At 54.6% G+C, this 24,835-nt stretch overlaps 1 protein-coding gene across 1 annotated transcript; it reads right to left on the reverse strand.

The window, feature by feature from the left end:
* Positions 1–722: 722 nt before the first annotated feature.
* Positions 723–24,715, reverse strand: WSCD2 (WSC domain containing 2). The gene is made up of 9 exons (XM_027689393.1): positions 24,665–24,715; positions 14,035–14,959; positions 9,751–9,865; positions 9,115–9,299; positions 8,044–8,165; positions 7,421–7,595; positions 6,357–6,521; positions 4,368–4,568; positions 723–2,615 (listed from the first exon to the last, which is right to left on the reverse strand). The coding sequence occupies exons 2-9, from the start codon at positions 14,402–14,404 to the stop codon at positions 2,263–2,265; spliced, it is 1,686 nt and encodes a 561-aa protein (XP_027545194.1). The 5' UTR covers positions 14,405–14,959; positions 24,665–24,715; the 3' UTR covers positions 723–2,262.
* Between the last annotated feature and the right edge of the window lie 120 nt (positions 24,716–24,835).

Consider the following 24,835-nt stretch of genomic DNA (forward strand, 5'->3'; position numbering starts at 1 on the left):
GCAAATTAAATTTAAGAAAAGCAATTGCAGTGCAATAAAGGCAGGAGGAAAAAATAAAAGAGGGGAATTGAATCTGCTGGTGCTCGGGGAGCTCCCTCGCTCCTTTTGCCGTGGGTTGGGAAGGGGTTTGTGGGGGCGGCGGGGCAGATGTGGGGTCCCCCTCCCCACGCCCCCCCTTCCTCCTGACAAGCTGCAGCCCAGGCTCTGAGCACATTGGCTGCACGCAATGTCAGCTCTTAATTGTTTTATCTCCGAGATTAATTGGCTTTTGGGGTTTAATTATTTCCGAGGGGTGGAAGGGAACGCTGCCCCTTTGGCAGCCGTGGCCTGTCAGAACAAATCACTCCTGACGTGTGTCTTCATCACTGCACACCCAGTGCTGCTATAAAAAAAGGGATTTCACCAACTCCTGATCAGAAATAAGGAATAAATTGCACCGAACCTGCTCTTGCTCCAGCGCTGAGGAAGGTTGGGAGGCACCAGGAATAAAGCCTGCAGTGAATCTCCTCATGGACTCCAAAAATCCCGTACTGAAGGACACTCTAAAGGTACTAAAGCTCCCAAGAAGGAGCCCCTTTGGTTGCGTTGTCAGTGGTTTAAATACAGAAATCACATTGTTGGGATTAAAGGTGGGGGAGAGGAGCCGTATCCTGTGGGACACCCTGGTCTGGGATGAGTGAGGGATGCTCAGGTGGCCCCACAAACACACGGGGAGGCAGAACAGCAACAAAATCTCTCCTTTAATAGCTGGATTGACCTGAGGATTTGTTCTGACCGAGGTAAACAGCCCCGGGGCTGCCGTGAGTGAAGGAGCGTGGGCTCAGCTCCATTCCCAAAAAACCTCCAGCCATTTGTCAAGGGAAGAGTTAAAACCAGGGCAGCTGCTTCCTCTGAACACATTCACCCACCTCCGTGCAAAAGAAACAGGGAGCAGGAGCCCCCCAGCCTGTGTTTGCTCCTCAAGCACATTAGAAAAATATATTTTTATTTAAATTCTCCTTTTTTCTCCATGGAATTTTCTTCTCTCTTTAAATATAGATCGAGTGGTGAGTCTCGATTTGACCTGTGCCTGTGTTTCTATCAAGATCAAGAGTTAAAAGCCAATTGTTCAATATCTAATCTAGAAAAGGCTGCGTACAATATATGGCTTTTGCACCTACATCCAAAGGGAACTCACAGGTTGGGAATACTGGGGGAGCTTGTCTGGGGCAAAGCCAGGACAGGGACGGGCTGGGAGGGCAGCGTGGGATGAGGGGGTGGCTGGGGATCACATGCAGCTCTGCACAAAGCCAGCCTGGAAACGGCACCTTCCTGTGCCCACAGGATCCTTTGGTTTGGGTTGGGGCTCAGGGGGGCTCGGCCCCCCCAAAGCTCAGCCCCAGGGTTTGCTCCCCACTGCAGCTCCTGGCCCCCAAAACCGCTGCTGGGGGGTTGTTCTGGCTCATGAGCTCCTGAAATGAGGCACAGATGAGCTCCTGGGTTGCAAAAGCTTTTCTGTCCAGGGCCAACGTCCCCCTCTTGAGCATCATCCCCATGGAGGGGGGAGATCCCAGCTTGTAGCCACCCAGGTGGGGGTCATGGACTCCTCCAGGGCTGGAGCAGCAACGTTGCCTGGTGCTAGGGCAGCACTGGGGAATGCAGCCTTGCTCCAGGGAGCCAAGGGCTGGCTCATGGGGGCACAGCCACCTTGTCTGGGGACATTACTCTCCCCAGCACAGCCTTCCTGATTCCCATCTGGAATGATGGGATCCATCGGAGCAACACCCACACAATACCACCCCTTGGCCTAAGGCTGGTGGATTCTATCCAGGGACAAGCAGATGCCTCCCAGGGCTGGCCACGGAGTGAGGGGAGTTTGGGGATACCCACCCCTGGGACCTCAGCTCCGGTGGCACCAGGTCCATCAGGCATGGCCTGTGTCCCTGAGCCAGCCCAAGGAGACCACAAACAACTCAGGGCACTTCCAGGGACCGCAGACAAAACCCACTGCACTTCCAAGGAGGGCTGTGGCAGCCGGAACAGGAGTGGGATGGAGCAGGAACCCTGTGGTGGTGAAGGCACCCGTGTCCCCTCGGCGCTGCCGCCTTGCCGGGGTGTGTGATGGCCAAACAAGCTCAGCACTGGCTGGGGACCACTGGTCGCTCATGCAGGGAGTTGATCAACAGCTATAGCAGCAGATGGAGAATTAAAAGCAGAGCCACCCACTGGGTGGAATTAGGCAGAGGCCGGGAGCAGGGTCAGGTCCCCCCGCCGTCATCACCATCATCTCGGGTAATAATCGTCCGGGACCCCTGACAGGTTCCGGAGCTTCAGAGCCGTGTCCACTGTTTTGATGTAGCCACTGATCATCTTCCTCATCTCGGGGGTGTAGGGGTCGTACTCCAGTTTCCTCAAGCCGGATCGCTTGAAATTGCCGTCCTTCTGGCCCTCGACGCAGAGCAGCCTGTCCTCGCAGGCAGTGATGCCCAGCAGCCCCACCATCCGCTGCAGCTGCACGAAGAGGTCCCGTTTCAGGTCCTCAAAGTGCACCACCAGCACCTTCTTGCCGTAGCGCAGCCAGTCGAGGGTGTGGGTTGCCCACCACGGCGCGTAGTTGGCCACGAACTCCGGCCACTCTGGAAAGAAGGAGCAGAGGACATGGTGGGTGGGTGGGTGTGGCCTGTGCCCTCCCACACCCCTGCTGAGAGCTCTCAGTTATCCTGCTGGCTAATTGATCCTCCCATAGAAACCAGGTGGTAAAAGGGGTAATGAAACATCAATAATGAGCCACAACTCTCCCGGCGGTGCCGCACAGATACACCCACGACGTATAAAATCTCTGGGCATCGGCCTCTTCCTCGTGTCCTGCCCACGAAACCAATGCCTGATTAATTGCTGAGCTGAGTTTAATTCCCTGAGGAATCATTAAACACAGGATCTGTTTCATTAAGCAGATCCAGGACAATTCACCTTGTGTAATCATATCACATAAAACTTTGCTTTGGAACCGCTCCAGGGATATCGTAAAATTAACGTCATGGAACCAAACAGGAGTTTGGCCTCTGCAGGGCTGGGAATGGAGGGAAGGAAATCCCCCCTCCCTGCACCAGCACCTGGGGGTGAGGCTAATTTGCCCCCAAATTAGTTCTTGAGAGAAGGAAATTATTTGGGCAGCTGGGCTGCAGGGAAGACTGGGGATGGGACCCCTCTCCTCCGTGGCCAAGAGTCTCCCCAGGCTGAGCCCAGATGGGATCAGCAAAATGGGGCTCACCAACCAAACAACGGAAAATCTCCATCTTTCCCAGCAAGTTCTGACAATTAACCTAGTTATGCTGTACATCCTCTGGAAAGAATTTGGTGATGTATTTTATTGCACATCCAAAAGGGATGGTGCTGGGCAGAGGGAATGGTCCCCTCTGCCTGGCCTGCCCCTCCCCTTGGAAGCATGAGACATGGGACAGGCTGGGGAGGGAGTTGGGATTGGGATGAGTCAGGACAGTCCCTGTGGTGCTGGAGTGATGGTCCCACACCCCCTTTCCAGCTCTAGTGCAGTTGGATAGGGATAAAATCTACCAAAAGACTCCTGGCCCCCCATGGTGGGGCAATGGCAGCCCAGGGACTTTCGCAGGGAGACAAGGACTGGGGGATATCACTCCCTCCTGGTTTTATGGGATGAGGAGAGCAGGGCTGGGCTGTCTCTGGCTCTGTGAGCACATGGAGATAACGAAATCCAGGCACAAAACAGCCACAGCAGCAAAAGCTCCCCTTAAATAAACTCAGAATTAAGGGTAGCAGATGTTCAATCAAGCTAAATATTTTAACTCTTTCCAATGAAGTCAATCCCACAACAGCAATTTGTAAATTGCTATAATTAACCAGCCTGCACAACATGCCTGTGCATGGGAAAGGTGGTGGCTCCGGAGCAGCCGGGCACACGGAAATCCCACCCAGATACCGTCTCGTCCATAGGGATGGGCTTGTGACAGCCACCACTCCCTCTGATGACACTGGGGAGAGGAGATGCCCATCCCTGCTCTGGCCCCACCCAGGGCAGCGTGGTCCTGCTGTTCCATCCCATTGTGTCCCATCCCATCCCACCCCATTCCAATCTGTTCCATCCCATTGAACCCATCCCACCCCATTCTAATCCATTCCACCCCATTCCATTCTATCCCATCCCATCCTGTCCCATCCCACCCAGCACCGGAGCCCCCAACCATGCAAGACGATGCTGCGGGTCGTGCCAGGAGATGGACATGGTCACCCCAAAGTGATGGCACAGCCCAAGATTCCCCAGTGGAGACCCAACCCAGGCTCTGCTGGGCATTACCACCAACTTCCTAGCTCTGGTGGCCAGGCTGGAGCTCTCCCATCAGATCCCAACCTACCTTTGCCCTTCCAGTGGGCGTGAGCGGCGAAGCCGATGTGTCCCCCGTACTTGCGGTTGAACTCGGCCATCAGGGCCTTGTAGGGGTTCCTGATGAGCAGGATGGCAGAGTCGAAGGACTCGATCTCCTTCTGGCCACTCTCGTGGGTCTTGATGCAAATCGTCCTCCCGCTGCGCCAGTGGTCCCGCTCGCCCTTGAATCCTGCCGGGACAGAGCCCAGTGGGAATAATAAAAGGGAGCTGAGAGGGTTCAGCCTGGACAAAAGGAGGCTCAGGGGGGACCTTATTGCTCTCCACAGCTCCCTGGGAGGAGGGTGGAGCCAGGTGGGACTTGATCTCTTCTCCCAGGTAACAAGCGATAGGACAAGAGGAAACAGCCCCAAGTTGTGCCAGGGGAGGTTCAGGTTGGATATTAGGGAAAATTCCTTCATGGAAAGGGTCGCCTCAGGCTGCCCGGGGCAGTGGTGGTGTCACCATCCCTGGAGGGATTTAAAAGCCATGTGGATGTGGCACCTGGGGACATGGGTTAGTGGTGGCCTTGGCAGTGCTGGGGAAATAGTTGGACTCGATGATCTCAAGTCCTCTCCAACTCAAACGATCCCAGGATTCTGCGAAAGGGAACGACTCAGAGATATCAGGTTGCAAAGTACAGTTGGATAAAAGCAGCTGGGGCGTGAAGGAGGATTTACATCCCTCTCCCAGATGGAAATCATTTATTTGCCCAAGTTATGAGTCACATAAAATTCATGAGAGGGTGGGTACCAGCACGGGGGCCGCTCAGAGCTGCATCTCCCTGGCCATGCTCAGCTCTCGTGCTTGTTTTGGGGGGTCAAGAACATATTTTATAGCTATAATCTCCCTGACCACAGTGTTTAAAGTCTCCCATTAAACTAAGAAGGCGGAAACCCCCCCTTTTTGTGGGGCTGTGGAGGAGACCAGGGCAGTGATGATGCCACGGGGGGTCCAGGGAGGGGACCACCACCCCTTGTGCCCTGCATGGAGCATCAGGGCTGAGTCCAGCATCGCTCCCAATCCTTGCAAAGCACAACCACCTGGAGCAGAGCCAAGGGGGAGATGAGCTGGAAGGAGCTGTATGACATCAATTATAGAAGTGTAATTTGCTCTGGGCCGTGCCGGGCGACGCAGGGCTGTGCTGGTTGACCTGCCAGTTGCCTGGATACCTCCTGGCCCCTCTGACACGGAATTAACACATAACCTACGCTTGGGTGGGTGAGCAAAACCCAGCCAAGGCATTTTCCCAGGCTTGCTCTGCTCCTTGAGATGTGGCTGCACCTCAGATGGGGTGCCAGGGGCTGGAACAGTCTGTGCTCCCTCAATCAGGGCCGAGTATTTCCATCTCTGGAAGGCTGGGTTTGGCAAATTCAAAGGAATTCCTGTGGTGTTGGGCAAACAGGGGTTTAGGGGGTACCCCACCAGCTCTGTGAGGACCCCAGGCACAGATCCCATCTTCGCCACAGCCAAGGAGGAGCAGAGGATTTCCTCTCAAAGGTGCAGGAGGGGGAGGAGGAGCAGGAGAAATCTTCATGGTCCACAAATAAAACTGTCGTAAAAGGTTATAAAATGGGGGAACTGGTGTTTTTCCTTCCCCTTGCAATGAAGTGGGTTCTCAGAATCCCAGAATCCCAGAATGGTTTGGGTTGGAAGGGACCTTACAGCTTTCATTCCAACCCCCTTGGAAAGGAACACCTTCCACTAGACCAGGTTGCTCCAAGCCCTGTCCAACCTGGCCTGGAACACTTCCAGGGATGGGGCAGCCACAGCTTCTCTGGGCAACCCGTGACAGGGCCTCACCACCCTCACAATTTCCTCCAGTATCTGACCAGGACACCCTCAATCCAACCACCCCATGGAGCAGCACTGCTCACATCCAGTCCTGTTTTCCCCTTCCTGCAGACCCACAGGATGTCACCAGGACCTTTCCCAGCTCAGGTGGGACTGGTGCACTTCCAGAATGATCCCCCCCTCTCACCTTTGTTGTAGAGAGACCCATCAAAGTAGTAGCTGCCAGTGTAGAAGCCGGTGGCCAATTCGATCAGGTGCCGTGCCCAGGTGTTGCCAGCTCCAGGGAAGCTGGCCAGGGCCACCAGCTGCTTGGCTCGGGTGGGGAGAAACCTCCTGTCCATGCAACGGTTGTCTGCAGTGAGAACCAGCCATGGGACATCAGGAATGTGTCATGGAAACACGGTTTTCCTATAGGGACGTCCAGCTGCCTCCCGCGAGGATGGAGGGGCAGCAGTGAGGAGGCGGATGCTACAAGGGAAAGTGCCCTGCCCAAAGCACAGGGGGCATCCCAAAAGGTCCTGAACACCTCAAAGAGTCCTAAGCACCCCAAAAAGTCCCAAGGAGAAGATAGTTCTCTGCCATTACCAGCTCCTTGCTGCCTGCATCCTTAGGGAAGAGTGAGTAACAGGGATGCGTGTGCCTAGCAACATTCCTGCTTTTTATAAGGATGAATGAACAAACATTTCCAGCATGGCCTTAAACACTGAAGGTGGGATTGTGACAAGACTGACCTGCTCTGAACCAAAACCACCTGAATTTGGGTCCTCACTTGCTCCCTTCAGCCCTTTCCTCTCCCAGTAAAAGTTTCCCCCTTTCCCTGTGCTTCCCTGTCTCTATGGTCCCAATGCCAGAGGACAGGAACCCTCTCTGTGCAGCATCCTGGGGAATTTCTGCCTGGTCAGGTTTTTTTCCCCCCATATTATTCCCTGGAGCTCATCCCCTCTGGATAACAGAGCCCCTGTGGGTTCACCAGCCGGTGCCAAGGAGGTGGGAAAAGCCCTGGCAAGGAGGGATCCTGCCAGAGGCAGATGGAAAACTGCTCTTCCCTGCAGCTGAGTCAGGCAGTAACTACAGCTGTTTGTTCAGGAGAGGACCGATTTCCCAGGAAATTCAAAGAAATGCTAATTGAAATCCAAAGAAATGCTAATTTTTAACGGAAGACGCTGCGAGCTCACACTCGCTTTCCGCTGGCATTCCCAGGAAGGGAGTGGGAAAAGGGTGCTAGAGTGGTCCCTGCCTGTCCCAGCTCACCTTGCACCTGGGTCTGGTAGACCAGGAGGAAGTCGGCGGTGCCGCAGCTCTCGAACTCCTCCCCGGGGCATTTCTGGGCACAGAGCTGCTCGTCCTCACGGTCATGCAGTGGGAACAGCGTCGTGGGGAATCCGCAGTGGCACGAGGTCCCTGCCAGGGCTGACAGCGGGTATTCCTGCAGGGACGGGCACATGGAGGGTAGCCAGTGGCACTGCTCCTGTTCCCCGTGGCAGATCCTTCCTCTGCCCCTCATACCTGTCCTCGCTGACCTGGTCCCACTGTGCAGTGCGGGCTGGTTTGCAGCATCATTCCAGCCCATTCCAGCATCATTCCAGTCTCCTTCCAGGCCATTCCAGCATCATTCAACCACCCTTCCAGCATCATTCCAGCACATTCCATCATCCTTCAAGCATCACTCCAGTATCCTTCCACCACCCTTCCAGCATCATTCCAGCACCCTTCTAGCATCCTTCCAGCACCCTTCCAGCATCCTTCCAGCACCCTTACAGCCCATTCCACTGTCCTTCAAGCCCATTCCAGCACCCTTCCAGTGTCATTCCAGCACCCTTCAAGCATCATTCCAGCACCCTTTCAACATCCTTCCAGCATCTTTGCCCCAGTACCTTCTCAGTGCAGAAGTCCACACACTTGTCCACGGACATGTTGAGCATGAGCTGGCTGGCGGGCAGGGCGATGGACACGTTATCCGGCCGGCGGAAGCACCCCCGGAATATGGCACTGCCATCTGCGAGGGAAAGACGCCACATTGACCCTGGCACCACTGCCCCCCAAAAATGACACCACCACACCCCAAAAATGACATCACTGCACTCCAAAATGGCACCGCTGCCACCGCGTGTGCCCCAGGCTCGGGAGCAGGAGCCTCTGCGTGACACAGCATTCCCGTCCCCCGCCGCTCCATCGGCTTTTCCCCGGCTCCCGGCCCCCTCCGGCGGTGCAGCCGCGTTGGCTGACGCGCTCGCCCGGCTGCTTACGGTGCAAAATCAGAGCAAAACCCCGGCAGCAAAGTCGGGTTTATTTTTGCCTCGCTATTTTTATCAACTCGGTGATCCCGGGCTGCAGGAGGGGTGGAAACAGCGAGGAGAGCGGGACTGGGGCTGGGCTGGTATCCCCGGGATCCGTGCCCTGAGGGGTCCCATCCCACCACTCCATGTACCTGGGCAACCTCAGCCCTACTGCGGATTCCTGGTGATGGGAGCTCTGATTGCTCCACCCTCTTTCCCACTGTTTGGGAATGAGGAAAGACAAGCAGCAAATGTGGGTAATTATAGAGCTGCCTAATTGGGAGCTAAACGAGCTCTTCTGACAGGGAGCACCCTCAGCTCTGTCTGGAGCTCCCGCACATCCTTCATCCCGCAGCACACACTGAATGCACTGATGGTCAGGAAAGAGATCGTGTCCTGAAGTCCCCCAAAATGCCCTGAATTTCCACTGGGGTCCTTGGGGCTCCCTGTTCCAACCTGCCCCATCCAGAAACATTCCTCGTAGGGGGATTCCTGTGGTTTGCAGGAGCAAAACTACCCCCCCCAGACCTGAACCTCTCTCAAATCACTTCTACCGAGCCATGACCTGGCTCACATGGCACAGGGATGTCGGGATCACCCCTCCAGCACCACGAGAGGTTCCCCCATTCCAGGGCTGAGCCAGGAGCTGTGTGGATGCCACCGACTTACATCTCCTGGCGGATTCCTGGGCCAGCTCCAGGCGGTAGATGGAGAGACGGTTGATCCCACCACAGGTGTTGCTCCGCTCCCCCTTGCACTCCATGTTACACTCAGACTCGCTGGCGTTCGACGCCTGGATCTTGTGTCCACAATAGCACTCAGCGCCAAATTCCAGTCCTGCATAGAGGTACCCCCTGTGGAGAGGGAGATGGGGGGCTCAGACATTCCTGGGATACCCCCTGTGGTGAGGGGGACAGGGGACTCCCTGGGGATTTCGGAAGAGCATCCCAGCCACAGCCTGCTCATGGCCAGTGCTGGAAGCAGCACTGCATCCCAAGGGTTCATTTTTGGGCTAGTGATCATTGTAGGACCCTTCCAACTGAAAATATCCTATCCTATCCTATTATTCAATCCTATCGTATCTTATTCCAATCCATCCAATGCTATCCTATTATTGCATTGCATTCTATGTGCTGGGAATGACAGAGATGGTGTACAAGGAATCATGGAGACAGCGTGTAGGGATTGACAGAGATGGTGTGCAGGGATTCATGGAGATGGTGTGCAGGGATTGATGGACATGTTGTGTAGAGATTCATGGAGAAGGTGTGCAGGGATTCCTGGAGACACAGTGCCCTGCCCTACCGCTCGGCACAGTTGTCCTGGCAACGGAAGACTGTCATCTTCTTGTAGTCAAAGAAGGACATCCCACGCAGGGTCCGCTGGCGAGTGTTGTCCACGTAGCAGCCGATGTATCGCGCTGGGGGTGGAGAGAGGAGAGGGGGGTAAGAACCCACTGGGGCTGACCCCACTCATTCCTGCCTCCTCTTGATTATTCCCTAAATAGGGATATGCTGCAATGTTCCCTGTTTGTTTGCTTTGGAAACACGTGCTCTGGGTATGACAAACAGGGAAAGGTGGCTAAAGCCCAGGAACACCCTCATGGATAGAAGGAATCCTGTGGCTCTGCACTGAGGATTCTCCTCTTCCTCCTTTTCCTCCACATTAGCCTCCAAGCTGAGCAAAGCTGCTCCAAAAGATGAGCTACATAGGAAAATAACCCATCCCCTTCACCCTGCCCTGCTGGGAGCACAGGGCTGGGCAGAATGGAGAAATATCATTTAACACACATTTTCCTCAGCCAGTGGCTCATTTTCCCCAGCCCCAGCCTGGGAGCAGAGGATGTTTGTCCAGCACTGACACTTGGCAAAGTAAAGGCTGATGCCTGTGCTGAGAGTAAATGAAGATGCCAGGAGAGAGGGAATAGAGCTGAATGAAGTCACACTAAAATCATTTACTTGACAAATGTAGCCTTTCCCAATAACCTGAGCACAAAGAGCCATCTCCTGCATGCCTGAGGTGACATTCTGTGGTGGCTGTAGGCTTTTGTTAGGAGTGAGATGGTCCACGAGCTGTCCCTGCTCAGCCTCCTCGTTAGGTGCCCTCATTAGCACCCTTGTTAGTGCCCTGCTCCTGCTCCCACCCGAGTGTTTGCTGTGGGGAGATGCCTTAGATCAATGCAGGGATGTGGAGCTGGAACAGGGATGCTCAGAGTCCTCACTGCCACTGCTGCTCCAGGAGGACGGGGTATGGGAGCTGTGGGATGAGCCGTCAGTAATCAACTAATGAGGTGTCCATTAACATGTTCTGGCAGAGGATGTTCAGCCAGACACCCAGTGGGTGCTCCAGGTAGAGGGGAGGGCGGCACTTGGGACCAGTGGCTGGGTCTTACTGGCCCAGCAGTGATGGCAGAACTGGTGTGGAAGCCCAAACCAGTCCGGTTCACCTCACTCCTTGTTCCAGGTGTGCAACCTCAGTGAATATAACAGCAATAATTCAGTTTTTATTCCACTATGCCAGGTTGCTCCGAGCCCCATTCAACCTGGCCTTGGACACTTCCAGGGATGGGGCAGCTACAGCTTCTCTGGACAACCTGTGCCAGGGCCTCACCACCCTCACAGGGAATTATTTGTTCCATATATCTAATCTGTGCCACTCCTATTCGAAACCACACTATGGGATAATACTTTTCACCTCCTCCCTGCATTCCACATCTGACCCAGCCCACCAAACACACCCCATCCATGGTGTGCCCCACACAGGCCCCCCGATTCCCCACCAGTGCTGCAACTGCCTTCCCAAGCCAGCCTGGGGGAAGGTGGAGGAGGAAGACAGAGAGAAATGTGCCTGATAACTTTAACTGCCAAGGCCATAACTCATTGCTCCCAATTACTCCCAGCAGAACGTGGCATTTCCTCAGGGCTGGGCAGGTTTTGGCTGGTCAGCGCATTCCAGCCCTGACGGATCCAGCGGGGGCAGGATTTCTCCAGTCACTTGCACTGAGCTGGTGACTGATGTGCATTACCTTCAATCCATTGCTCTTGACATATGTGTGCTGTTACTTATTGGGAAGCCAACTGGAATAATTAGGGACATAAGAGGGCAGAAGTGAAGGGGTTGATGCTGAAAGGCGGGCGGTGGGTTCAGCACAGCTTGCAAGGAGAGGGGGGGCTGCCCCAGCACGCGGCTCACATGGAATCAGGAAGAATTTTGAGGCACATTGGAAACAAGGGTGCAAACAGACAGATGAACCCAGCAATTGTCATTAAATTCTCCAAACATCCCACTCTTCCAGGAGCTAGGGATACAAGGATGGCTCTGGCTTCGTGCCTAGCGTGGCTGGTCCTCCTTTCCTCATGGCATTGCTTGGTCGTGTGTCATAGCTGGGAATGGCTGGAAATGTCCAGTAAAAGGCAGGGATGGATGTGGCTGAGGGCTGGGGACAGTGCCTGCTTCCCCTGCCTCACTGCCTCAAAATTCTCCCGGGTTTGAGGCAGGAGATGCACATTCCCACAGGGATGCTCCTTCCCATGGGGAAGCAGATGAGCTGAAGCCATTCCCTGGCAGGCCTGACGCTGCCAGCAGAGGGAGGAGGAGGAAGAGGAGGAGGAGGAAGGAGAAGGGAGCCGCACATCACACTCATGAAAGCAGAGCTGACTTTCAGAGCCGTATTCCCTCTGGAACAATCTCACGTGGCAGAGCCTCCACAGCCGCCTTGTTAAGCTGTCCTCTGCCTAATTACCAGCACCATTAAATCCGCCTGCTCCTGCCAGATATCCCGGTGCTTTGGAGAAGAGCAGGGGAGCGAGGGGGTGCTCAGCCCATCCCCTGAGGCTCCTCCAGCCCTGCTGGTGCACCAGGCACAGTGGGCACGTGGGATTTCTCAAGTCAGAGAATTTCTCCACGCCATCCTGCTCGGGAGCTGCCGAAATGCTCATGGAGTGATTAAACAGGGGAAAATGACGTTTCCAGACCACATGGGAGCAGCTAAACCCCTTGAAGCCCAGCCCTGCATCCTGTCCCTGTCCCGTATGGTCGGGCACAGGAGGTGGCAGTGCCAGACGGGGTTAATTGTGGAGGACTCGCTGCATATGGCTTGGACTGGAGCCTGCTCAGGGTCCTTATGGTGTCTGACAGCTCAGGGACCATCTGCTTGGGATTCACTAAATGTCAATTTGTATTAAGAGTGACATGACCACTGAAATGCCCCCAGAGACCCCTGGACACAGGGATACAACAGGGAAACCCCCTTCAGTTCGTTTTAGCAGGAGAAAGTCCTGTAAGCACCGCAAGACACTTTTCCTTTGGTTTCCAAGCCTGGATCATGCATGGAGGACTGTACCTGCTGTGGGGCTGGTGGTTGAGGAGGAGCACCTCATGCCGTGGGATCAGCCCAGGCTGGGAGAGAACAAGCCTGGACCCTTGTGAAACAACGGGATTGGGGGTTCCTGCTTCCCTCCATCCACACCTCCTGCCCCATCAAGAGTCCAGAGAGCTGAATCTCCCAGCCTGGGATGCTCAGAGGATTGCAAGTGCCAAGCCCATGAGGAAACCTGTATTTGGGGTGTGGACTGGTGCAACCATTACAAGAATTAGGGGTCCCCATGGATGTGCATTCCCACACCCTGGAGCTTGGGAGAGGGGAATGAGCAGCCACAGGCAGAGATGGTCCTTCCCCAGTGGGGCTGCAGAGCAGAGAGGGGACACGGGGGGTGTTTGGGTGACTGGCACTGGGTGCTCATGGGTGTCAGAGGGCTGGATAACCTCAGGGATGCCAAACCTGACAGGATGGCAGCTCCCAGCCACCCAAATTCCGTGGGAGTGTGCAGCTCCAGCTGTGTACGGCTGCCTGCAGGATAAATAGATGGCATTTTAAAAATCGATGGGAACGACTACATTCGCTTATCCTTGGTCATTAATAATGGACCCACTTGACAACACCTCAGACACCACAGGCAGCAGCCAGGCAGGGATCTCCTGACTCCAGAAGCCAAATCCCAGCCCTGTTTGCACTTCCATGCCTGCATGGGAATCACAGCCAGCCTCTGCCTTGACACCCCAGCAATGCAAACAGCCCATAAATCTGGGGTTTGTGTTCATTAGAGCCAACACAATGAAAATCAAATTTGGCCTATGGCACAGCCAAAGATGGGAGGAAGGTGGGGTGCAGCACCCCCTCAGCTGGCACCCCCAAAAAGCAAGGGGTGACTTGGAGCTTGGTAATGCACAAGAGGAAAAGAGTGAAGATGGAAAAATAAAAGTGGATTGATTATTGGCACTTGGGAAGAGAGGGAAGGAGGGAGAAGTTCCTTCTGGAAACATCCTCTGGACTGGTAGTCTCCAAAGTGAAGTGCTGCACCCCAGGGAGTCCCTTGGGATGTGGGGGGAAAACCTCAGCACTTGAGTAGCACATGCACATGATTTATAAATAAATACACAATTCCTGGTGGTGCATCCTCAGGAATGTGTTCCTGGCAGACAAACACAGCCAAACCAGCTCAGTGACCACTGCCCCGGCTCATGATGTTCCCTTAGGAAAGGCAAAAAGAAGGGACCACCACCCCCTACATGTGTGTCCTCAGCTCTTACCTCTGTCCTCCTCCTTCTCGCGGCCGCTCCTGCTCCTGAGCGCCCGGCTCCGGGTGCCGCCGTTGTCCCTGGCTTTTCCCCTCTCCGCCGGTTCCTTGGAGGTGCTTTTGAACCAGTGTCGCCGGGCTCTCCCCGGCACCGTCGCCACTGCCTTGAAGCCGCGGCTCAGCTGCATCACCCCCAGGTAGGGCAGCCCCGGCCCCTCGCCCCCCGCGGGGCCGCGGGGGCTCCCCGGGACCGTGGGCTCCCCGGAAAAGCCGGAGTGCAGGAAAACCAAGCTGCCGGCCGCCAGGTACAGAGCCAGCAGCGTGAAGAACCGCACGGGTTTCCGCCGAAAGTACCGCTGGAGTTTTACTAATAGCTTGGCCATAGCGTCTTCATCCCTCCCCCGGCAGCCGGCGCCGCGGGGAAGCTGCTCTCCGGCCCCGGGGATGCTCCAAGGGGGGCTTCACCCCCTCTGGATTGGTGTTGGATCCTAGGGAGCAGATGAGTCCCGAAATCACAGTGGGGGCTGCAGGGTGAGGCCGTGCAAAGCTACTGCCCGAGTCTAAAAAGTCCTGGAGTGCTGGGGAAGGTGGATTTTGAGCCCCCTCGTCGTGCCCGGGGGTTTTCCAGCGCTGGCTGTCACCGGGTTATTCTCCTCCCGGCGAAGCCCCCCGGCTGTGCCCCGGAGACTGGGCCGATGGAGGGATCATGTTGAGGAAATCGAGGTTTGAAGGTGATTTGAAAGCCGATCGGCTGCCGCAGCTCCTCGCTCGCCGGCGGCACCGGCTCCGTCAGGCATCGCTCTAATGGGAACGGCACCGCTGCCCTTTCAGACAAAGAATGAAAAGTCCCTGGACGCGTCTGGAGCCTGGAATGCTGACTGGGACCCTTTGTCTAAGGGAGCCCCATTCAGCTCACTCCCAGGGCAAGAAATCTCCACCTGCAAGTCAAACAGAGAGAGGCATGCTCAGGAAAGTGTCCCAGGACACGGGGAGGATGGTGGTCCCTGTCCCTCTGTGGGGTGAGGAAGGACACCCAGGCTCTCCATTGCCTTCCAGCCCTGGAAAGGGGCATTTCCACCTCCCCAGACAGGCAACTGGGTGCAGTGGGAGCGATGCTGGTGGGTACAGGGGTGTGGGATTGAACTCAAACCACAGAGCCCACAGGTCTCTGTCTCGTTGTGCAAGAGAGGAGCTACAGGACAGCTCTGGGACATGTGCAGAATTCCCAATTTCACCCACAGGAGGATGAGCTGTGCACCCACACTCATGCACATGCACATTTCACCCCTTGATCCAAACATCTCTTAACCAGCCCTCCAAGTGAAATCCATGAATGGACAACAGAGTGGGAGGATGCTGCCAGTGGATTCTCCAGCACCTGGCATCCCAGGGCTGGGAGATCCCACAGGAGCATGACATCCATGTGTGACTCTCCCTGTGGCTGTGTTTCAGCCCCTCATGCCCACAGTGAGGCTTTTGCCACGACATCCTCTATCCTCCAGCCAGGACCATCCCCATTCCCACCCTGCCAGCTGGGGTGGACCCCCCACTGCCCTGGGAACACCAGGGCTACCCAGGGCCATCCCTGGTGGCTCTTGGCACAGGAAGGACAGGCGAGCCCAGGGAAGGGACAGTCTCCTCCAGCCCAGCCAAAGCTGGACTTCTGTCATGGGAATCCTCATGGGATTTCTGCAGCTATGGGATTCCTCCATATTTTTCCCCCAGCTATGGAAAATTTGCTCCAGCCCTTCCTGCGATAACACCACATGGGAAATGGCAGTGCCACCACATCCTGCTGACACATCAGTGTGCCAGGGATGGTCTCATGCCCAGGGTGTGCTGCCTGTCACGGTCTCATCTTATTTTAGGAAAGGAGACGGAAATAAATGGAAAGACAAAGTACCATTAGTTTAATGGCCTCCGTGTTCCTGCCATCTGTCTTCAGTTGATTAAATAAAAAATATTGGTGGAACATATGGCATGAATTATACATCAATATTTTAATCTGGGTTCCCACAGTGGTTATTCAAATACCTCTGGTTCTGCCTGGTGAACTCGGTGGAGCTCAGGGCTGGGCAGGGGCTGAGCAGTGGTGGGCACAAACCCACACCACTCGCTCCCTTGGAGCCAACACAGCCTGAGTAAAGGCTGAGGAAACTCGGAGTAGCAGCCCAGTAAGGAGATTGGCATTTGGGCTTTTCCATGTGCAGGCACCTCTGTGCAGGACACAGGAGCAGGTGGCACCTTGACATGGGCAGGGAGGGTGGTCCAGCCCCACCACAGAGGGCAAACATCCCCAGCCCGGTGGTCCAGTGGACCTGAGGCTGCTTGGCCCTGGACAGGGATCTTACATCTTCCCCTTCCATGCCAGAACAAACCCACCTACTGGAGGTGAACATGGGGTGGTTTGGGGTGCAAACAGGATGTCGAGGGGATTGTTCACACTCCCCAGTGTTCCCACTGCCACTCACCCTCCTCCCCTCCCAGGCTGGAGCCTGCCAGGCTCGGCAAGGAAGAGCAGCATATAAAGAGGGAGCTTAAATGACTCTCCTTAAGCATCTGGAGCTCATCCTTCTCCATCATGAACCGCGGAGTCGCAGGTCAATTACTGCACATTTGCATTTATTCCATTAATGCTCCTGCTAATTGTCTGTGGGAGATAATGGGCTCAGACTCCGAGGCTGCCGAGGGCTCACAGGCAGTGAGGGTGGCAAATACAGCCAGCACCAGTGCTCCCAGTATTACCATCAACACTCCCAGTGTCAGCACCAGCACTCCCCAGATTGGCACCAGCGCTCCCAATATCAGCACCAGTGCTCCCAGTATCAGCACTGATGCTCCCAGTATCAACAACAATGCTCCCAGTATCGGCACCAGCAGTCCCAGTATCATCATCAACACTCCCAGTATTGGCACTAACACTCCCAGTGTCAGCAACAGTGCTCCCAGTATGGGCACCAGCGCTCCCAATATCAGTGTTAATGCTCCCAGGATCATCATCAATGCTCCCAGTATCAGCACCAATGCTCCCAAAATCAACACCAATGCTCCCAAAATCAACACCAATGCTCCCAGTACTGGCACCAATCCCAGGAGGGGCTGGGGATATTGGGAGCTGATGGATGTAGATGTTGGAAGCTCCCCACAACACCACTCCCTGCCTCCCACCTGCATTCCCTGTGTTGCAGGGATGGATCCATCCCTGAGTGCAGCAGCTTTGGGGTGAAGGACCAGCCACTCTGGGTCCCCATCACCATTGTCACCTGTCGCAGAGAGTATCCCCAGGGGTTCCATCCTGTCCCCCACTGCCTGCATCCCACTCAGGGAGCAGCGCTGGTGCCAGCCCAGCCCGTGGCACGGCCGGGGGACAGTGATGACACACTTTGGTATCCAAACTAATGAAGCAAATGGGGACATTCCTGAGCCAGCACGACGCAATGTCCTCAACATGGCCTTCCGTCGGCTGCTGCAAAGGCTGTCTGGAAAGCTGCTGGGATAGCCAGGCCAGGGAGGGATTTATTCCCAAGCCCTTGCTTGGTTGTGACCGTCTGTCCCTGTCAAGGGGCTCTGGTTGGATCCTGCAGGATGGATCCAGCCCTGGGGAGCTGTGTGGCTGGAAAAATCTCCCAGCTGGCAGTGCCAGGATTGGGGTGTCCCTCCCTGCTGTCCCAGATCCCCTTGGCACCCAGAACCAAAGCACAGCAGAGCTGAGGGCGAACATTTCCCAGGCAGTGGGTCCAGCCGGGATGGGGGGGCTGCTTCCTCACTGACCTCCATCACCACGCTCCTGCCAAGAGCCAGAACCCTCATCCCAGCAGTGGGATAAACAGCTGAGCATTGCTCCATACCCACATCCTCATCCCAGCAGTGGGATGCCCGGTTCAGCATCACTCCACACCCAAATCCTCATCCCAGCAGTGAGATACCAGACTGAGCATCGCTTCACACCCAACCCACCTCCCTCTGCGGTGTCAGCAGTCCTGAGGCCAAGGAGGCAAGGAAATCCTCATGAATTTTCCAGGTTTATCCATCCCTCCCACGCACAGGGAGGTGGGTACAGGTCCAGAGGGGCTCTGATGAGCGGCAGGAGCGTCTCTGCCACTGCATGTGACTGGGATGAGTGAGGCACCAATAAATTATACATTTAGGTCTTGTCTTCAAATTGCTCTGCAATTATTGGGCACCAAGGTTCAGTTGTCTTCAAGCACCACCTCACATCTGACCACAGCCAAACTCGCCCGCTGGCTCACGTGGTTCCCCCAGGGTAGGAGAACAATCAGCCCATTAAAAACAGCAAATTAACCAACACAAGAATTCCATTAGAAGGAGAAGGCGATGGAACTATCCAATTTCATCACATCATTAGCATTTCTTATCAGAGGGACAAGAAAATAATAGGGCTTTAAAACACAGGGGGATGGGATGGAGTCTGATGACAACAATGGGGTGACGTGCCCGGGGGCCCCTGTCCCATGGGAGGGCTGTGACGCAGGTACCAACCTCAGTCCCACACCTCAGGGAGGGGGGGAGAAGGGTCCTGCACTCAGCTGAGCATCTTTGGGTGCACAGCACAGTATCCCCCCAAAATTCTTCTGTTGAAACCTGGAAATGGGATGATGTGAAGACCCAGATCATGGGGTGCGAGGACCAGTCCATGGGATACAGGATCCAGTCCATGGGATACAGGACCTCATCCACAGGGCTTGCCTGGACCTGCTGTCACCCAAAAGACACCCACTTTGGTGCAGGGACCATGAAAAATCTCCACATCCCTCCATCCCCACCCTCGGTTCCGCAACACAGAGCAGCTCCTGTGGCCTCACACCCTCGTGCCTCCCTGGTGTGATGGCACCAACCAGTAACACCAGTACGAAACCCCAGGGACACTGGGCACCTTGTGCTGGCATCCCTGAAGCCTTTCAGCCTCCCTCCATAGGACTGTCCTGCAGTGGGATCTTGGAATTGCTGCTGGGCAGAAACTGGGCAGCCTGAGCTCCCAGATGAAGCTGCCGCCGTCTACTCCAACCCCATGGAAATGGATTTTCACCCTTTCTCGCTCTCTAAAGCAGAAGCAGCAAATGAGATGCATCAGGCAGAATTTAAGTACTCTTTAAATTTAAATATGTTATGGCTGGGAATGAAACCATTGGACGTGGAGGTTTCCACCGCATCAGGGAACACCTGGACCACCTGAGGCATCTCCCTTGGAGCCTCCAGCACCCTCCGATGCCTCTCCCAGGGCCAGCAGAGCACACTGAGCCTTCCAATCAAAGCAAAGTTTATTTATTCAGCTCCTCTCTGCCTTAATTTTGCTGAGAAATGGGTTTGTGCATCCCCTCTGCCAGAGAAAGGCTTAAGAACAGTTGACTCAGCAGCTTTCGGGTGTCACAGCTCATCCCAAGGAGCTGCGCCGGGATCAGATCCCGTTCCTCAGCAGTGAGACATCCCCAGGCATGTGCTTCCCTATGGAGCTGCTAAATCCCTTCCATAGGCCAAACCACCAAGGAAAACCCTCTTATTTGGAATTTATTGGCCTGATTTGTAAATTCAGGGCAGGATTTTCCTATCTGCCGATGGATTTTTGTGCAGGATTTCCAAGTGTGTCGGAGTTTGTAAATCTTCCTCCTTGCTGGGAATCCGTGCAAGGGTTTGGACTGGAATTAGGTGGTTGATTTTCATTTATAGGCAAAACCTGATTTTTAGATATTCTGCAGAAGATTTATTGAAGGTCTCAGCACTTGCCCAGGGCCAGGGGAAGCCATGGTCACAAGTCCAGATGGGAATGAGGCCCCAGCTCCGGAGAGATCGCAGATCATTCATCCAGAGGGACAGGGCTGCCCCAGACTAATTGATTAACGGCTGCAAAAGGCCCGGAGCTCCTCAGAAACGAGGTCATGCTGATTGCACAACCTTCTATTCGTGTTGCCTCCACTCTCCAGGGGATGGAACCCACAGGGCACCAGCCCCGTTTCTGCAAGGACTGAGTTATAAATAAATCCAGGAACACGGGGCTGGATCCTACCCTGGGTCATTCCAACACACCGAGGTGACTGGACAGTGCTGCACAAGCCCAGGGCCTGCAGCACATCCCAGAGGGGCAATTTTGTTTAATCAAGCTGATTTAAGCAACTTCAACTCCATTTTTAAACATGGCATTGAGCTGGCATTGCAAATTCCCACGGATATCCCAGACTCCAGCCCAAGGGATGCTGAGCCCTACAGAAGGGAGGCTGATTCCTGCCCAAGGGATGCTCAGCCCAGAACCCACAGCCACTAGATGACATGGGGTAGGGGATTTACTCAGGGGCAGGTGAGCAGCTTCTGAAACAAATCAAATCCAGGTTGTTTCCAGCCCCTGGAAGCACAGAAATGCTGTTGCCTTCAGGCCACTGATTCCCAGGTAATCCCACCTCCATGACTCTGCTGCTTTCTCTGTGTATTTTGCTCCAAAATGGTCCAAGTAGAGCCAAAAAGGGTGTTTTTTGCTTCACGCTCTGTTCCTCCACCTGCAATTCCATCCAAACACGTTCCAGCCTCTTGGAGGCTGAATTCTCCTCACATGTGTGAAAGCAGCTCATAAAGAAAACTGGTTTAAACCATGAATCATTTAAAAAGCCAAAGGCAGGGAAGGAAATAGCCGAATATTGCAGAGATTTGGGCAGGGAGAGGATATAGGGAGTCATGGAATGATGTAAATTAGCTGGCACAGCAGAGATCCACAGTCCTGGTACCCGGGATCCCCATCCCAGCTGCTGAAATGCACCCGAATTCAAATCATTTTCACTTTAATTAATTCATCTGCAACAACCCCAATTGTGTCCATCATCTGATTCTCTCCATCAGCATTATCCCATCTGCTGGGTTTCTTTTGGAAGAATGTTTGTGGAAGGAGCAGGGAGCTCCCTTGTTTAGTACCAGGGCTGATTGAATCTGGGTGCTGGAAGCAGGATTCCACACTGTTGTCAGCAATAAAAATGAATAATCAGTCCAACTGCATCCCTGCTGACCCCCAGCATCCCTCCCTGAGCATCCCTGCTGCTGGCACCAACCAAATCCCCACATACAAGGCTGAGAAACCTCCATTTCCCTATAATTTCTCTGTTTTTCCTTTCAAGGCCAGAACAGGAAACCTGCTTGGATGGGGGTGACATACAGTGGTATTTGGGAGAGGTCACCCTGGAGCAGGGGGTCTCAGGGACATAAAGCCTGACTCCCTAGTCTCCCTCTCCCCCTTCTTCCCACCCTTGCATGTCCCTTTGGACATTTAAACCCTGTGAAAAAGGTGATTTAATTCACTCAGACAATGCTGAGTGTCTGTGAAAGGGCTTAACCTAATGAGTTTTAATGTGTCTTATGTTCTGGGTATTTTATGTCCAGGCTGCAAAATCCAGTTACGGTTTTCAGTCAGACTTAGTGAGCCGAGCCCTGCATGGGAGGGGATGTGCTCACACGGGGAGAGGAGGAGGAGGAGGAGGAAGATGGGAGGAAGGTCGGGGCTGTCCCTCAGGGAGACACATCTGGATCCCAGCCAGCTGCTGGCTCAGCAAAGCTCCCCCCAGACCAAGCACTACCTCAATCCTTCAGGAGGAGGTTTAGGATCTAAGGGCTGGCCTCTTCCAGAGGTGGTGCCAGGACTGGCAGCCATCCCTGGAGGATGCTCATCATTCCCAAATTCTCTGGTCACTCCATCATTGGCACTCACGGACACCTGCACTATCTGTGTGACAGTGGCAGAGCAGCCCTCAGCCGCAGCCGCCGGCACATCCAGAGCCTGACAGCTCCTTATTCCAGGGAAAGTCACGACGCTGCTGTTTTTCTCCTTGTGCTTAACGATGAGGAACAAACCCCGCAGCCAAGCCGGAGCAGTCAAGTGGTTTTATCCCGAGGTTTTGAGCACCGGAGCCACTCCTGGCTCTGGGATTCGGAAAGGTGACGAGATGCATCAAAAGGATATTTCCCAAAGGGAAATCCAGGTGCACCCCACCAGCAGCACCTACAAGACCACCCCTTGTGCTATTTATAGCAGCACAAATCCCACAGAGACCATGATGGGATCCATGGGGACATCAGTGGGGAGCTGGGAAGTGTGACCCCCCCCATGGGGCTCAGCTCCACTGAAACATCTTCCACGGGCGCTGCGGGAGCTCCCACCACATTCAGTCCACGATGAACCCCCCACAGGCCCCCAGGGTGGGACAGAACCAAACCAAATCTGCCTGCAAAGCCCACACTCAGGTCTCCTCTATGGAGATTTCCCTCAGCCCTCATTAATCTGGGATTAGAGGCAGCGCTGGGGCAATTAACAAACGAGCTTTTCAGGCAGCAGACAATGCCTTCGCAGCCCATTAATAGAGTGAGAAGGATGATTTCTTGCAGCCCTTGCTTTAAAACCTCCTTTCCCAGGAGGGCTGATTCCTTTCTTTTCCTGCATCCTGTCGCATGGAAGAGATGGAAGGCCCAGTTTGGGGAGAGATCTGCCATTCCCATGAGTGCTGCAGGCTCACCCCTGACTGAGCAGCACAGAGTAGGTTCTCCTGCCCCACACTCCTTCCCTGCTCCTGGGCTGAGCTCCTGGATCCAGAGGGGGCCAACACACTGTGACAGAGGCATCAAAGCACAGAGATTCCTATCCCAGAGCAGAACCAGCTCCCTGAACTGCTCAGGGAGACTGAGGACTTGGCAGTCCCAAGAGAGACAGAGTTTAGGAGAAGCAGATTTTCCTGGGATCTGGACTGAGCCGGGAGAGATGCTGAATGCCCATGGAGGCTGTACCTCGCAGAAGGGGATCCTGCCTCAGCCATGGGAAGTGTGACTCTGGATGGGAGCCTGGAGGTGCTGAGGGGTGGCCCTGGGGACACAGTGGCAAAGAGAGATTTGGCTCCAGTGAAGTTGGAACGAACACGGAAAGGAAATCACAGAGCAGGAAACCTCGGAGGACAGTGCTGGGGAGGGAGCATTCCAGGCCGGCTGGAGCCCGTGGGCTGGAGGCCACGGTGAGAGCGAGGGCTGATGGCAACCAGTCTGCTGCCAGGGTTGGGAAAAAGATCTTCCAGGAAGGACAAACCTTTTATTTCTGGGAGAGGAAAACCACCCACGTGCCCCAGCTGGGCTGTGAGGAGATGAGGGCTCCAAGGGGACTTTCCTGTCCCCTGACCATCAGAGAGCCTAAAACACAGGGAGACCTGGGAAGTGCTGTGCTGGACACAGACACCTGCAGCCCTGATGCTGCAGCTGGACCCGACTCCTTGGACTCCAGAATCTGGGAAAGGCATCCAAAAATTCTCCCTGGGTACCCCAGGCCCGTGCATGAGCAGCATAACTAATAGTATCTAGAATTTTGTAATATAATGTATATAAAACTTATAGTGACTAATATATAGAATACAATACTATATGTAAAGCCATAATACCTGCTAATAATATAGAGAATATAATATAATGTATATAAAAAGCATAATAACTGCTTATAATAATATATAGAATAGAACAATATATAAAAAAGTAATAACTGCAAATAATATATAGATTATAATATAATGTTTATAAACCCCACAAAAACTGCTAATAATATATAAAATATAACATATATTAAAAAAATCTAATAACTACTAACGAACCCCATCTCAGAGGAGCCCCTCGTGCTCAACCGTGTTAGACATTCCAAGGGCCAACTCAGCCAGGAGAGAGCTTTCCCAAGCCCAGGGAAGGGACAGCTCCTTATAAAGGATAACTGGGCACAAATCCCCCCAGAGAAGGTTACAACACTTACAGGATGAGAAGGTGCAGGTGGGCCAGGGCCAGGCTGGGTGGGGACACCCCGGGGCTGTGGGTTCCCCCCCGCCAGGCTTCGATTCCCAGCTCTGGATTGCCAGGAAAGTTTATTTAATCCTGCCTTCACAGAGGAAAGGGTTTATAAGGCTCAGCTCAAGGTTACCTTCACGCCGCCCTGCAACAGCCTCTGCTCTCCCTGCACATATGGTTTCTTTAACTTTATATTAAAATATTCCCTTAAGTTGCCAGCTTGGATATGGAAAGAAGAAAATGAATAGAGAAGGGGTTTTTTAATAGATTATATTCGCTCTCCATTTCCCTTGCAGAGATATTCCTGCACAAAGTCTCGGGAGGAGGAGGAGGAGGAAGAGGGGAGCTCTCTCCCACCTCTCTCCCTCCCCAAAGCAAAACCCTCCCGAAACCAGCAGAAAACAGTGAAAGGTCCCTGCCAGGATGAGGCAGGAATCATCAGCTCCCGCACATCAGCGGGGGTCTCGATCCCCCCCTCCCCACCTCAACTTCCCGCGCACGCAGCTGCGATTTCCCTTTCCCACGCACATTCCCGCCGGGCCGGGGTCCCACTGCCCCGCTCTGGGGGCTCCCCCTGTCGCCCCCCACCCTGGCCCCCTCTCCCCAGTCCCGCCGCTTCGCGTTGCCCTTTTCTCCCTTTTTTTTTTGTTTCCTTTTTGTTTTAATCTTTTTTTTATTTCCCGGGGTGGGGGTGTTTTTTGGTTCGTCCTCTCTTTTTTGGTTGTTATTTTGGGTTTTTTTTTCCCCGCTACTCCCTCAGTTTTACCGCGGTGCCCCCTCCCCGCACCCCAACCCCGAGCGCAGACCCCCCCTTTATCCCCCCCTCCACACCTCCTCCTTACCCTCCGCGGGCCCAGCCCGGCCCGGCCGCCGCCGCTCCATCCATCCCTCCATCCGTCCATCCCTCCATCCATCCCTTCGTCCCTCCATCCGCGGCCGCCCCCGGGAGCGGCGGGGCCGGGGGGGCTCCGGGCGCTCACTGCGGGCCGGCCCCGCGGTCGGGGGGGCTGCGG

This window comes from Neopelma chrysocephalum, unplaced genomic scaffold (genome assembly GCF_003984885.1).
Source record: "Neopelma chrysocephalum unplaced genomic scaffold, ASM398488v2 Primary Assembly neopelma1_77, whole genome shotgun sequence".
Taxonomy (NCBI): domain Eukaryota; kingdom Metazoa; phylum Chordata; class Aves; order Passeriformes; family Pipridae; genus Neopelma; species Neopelma chrysocephalum.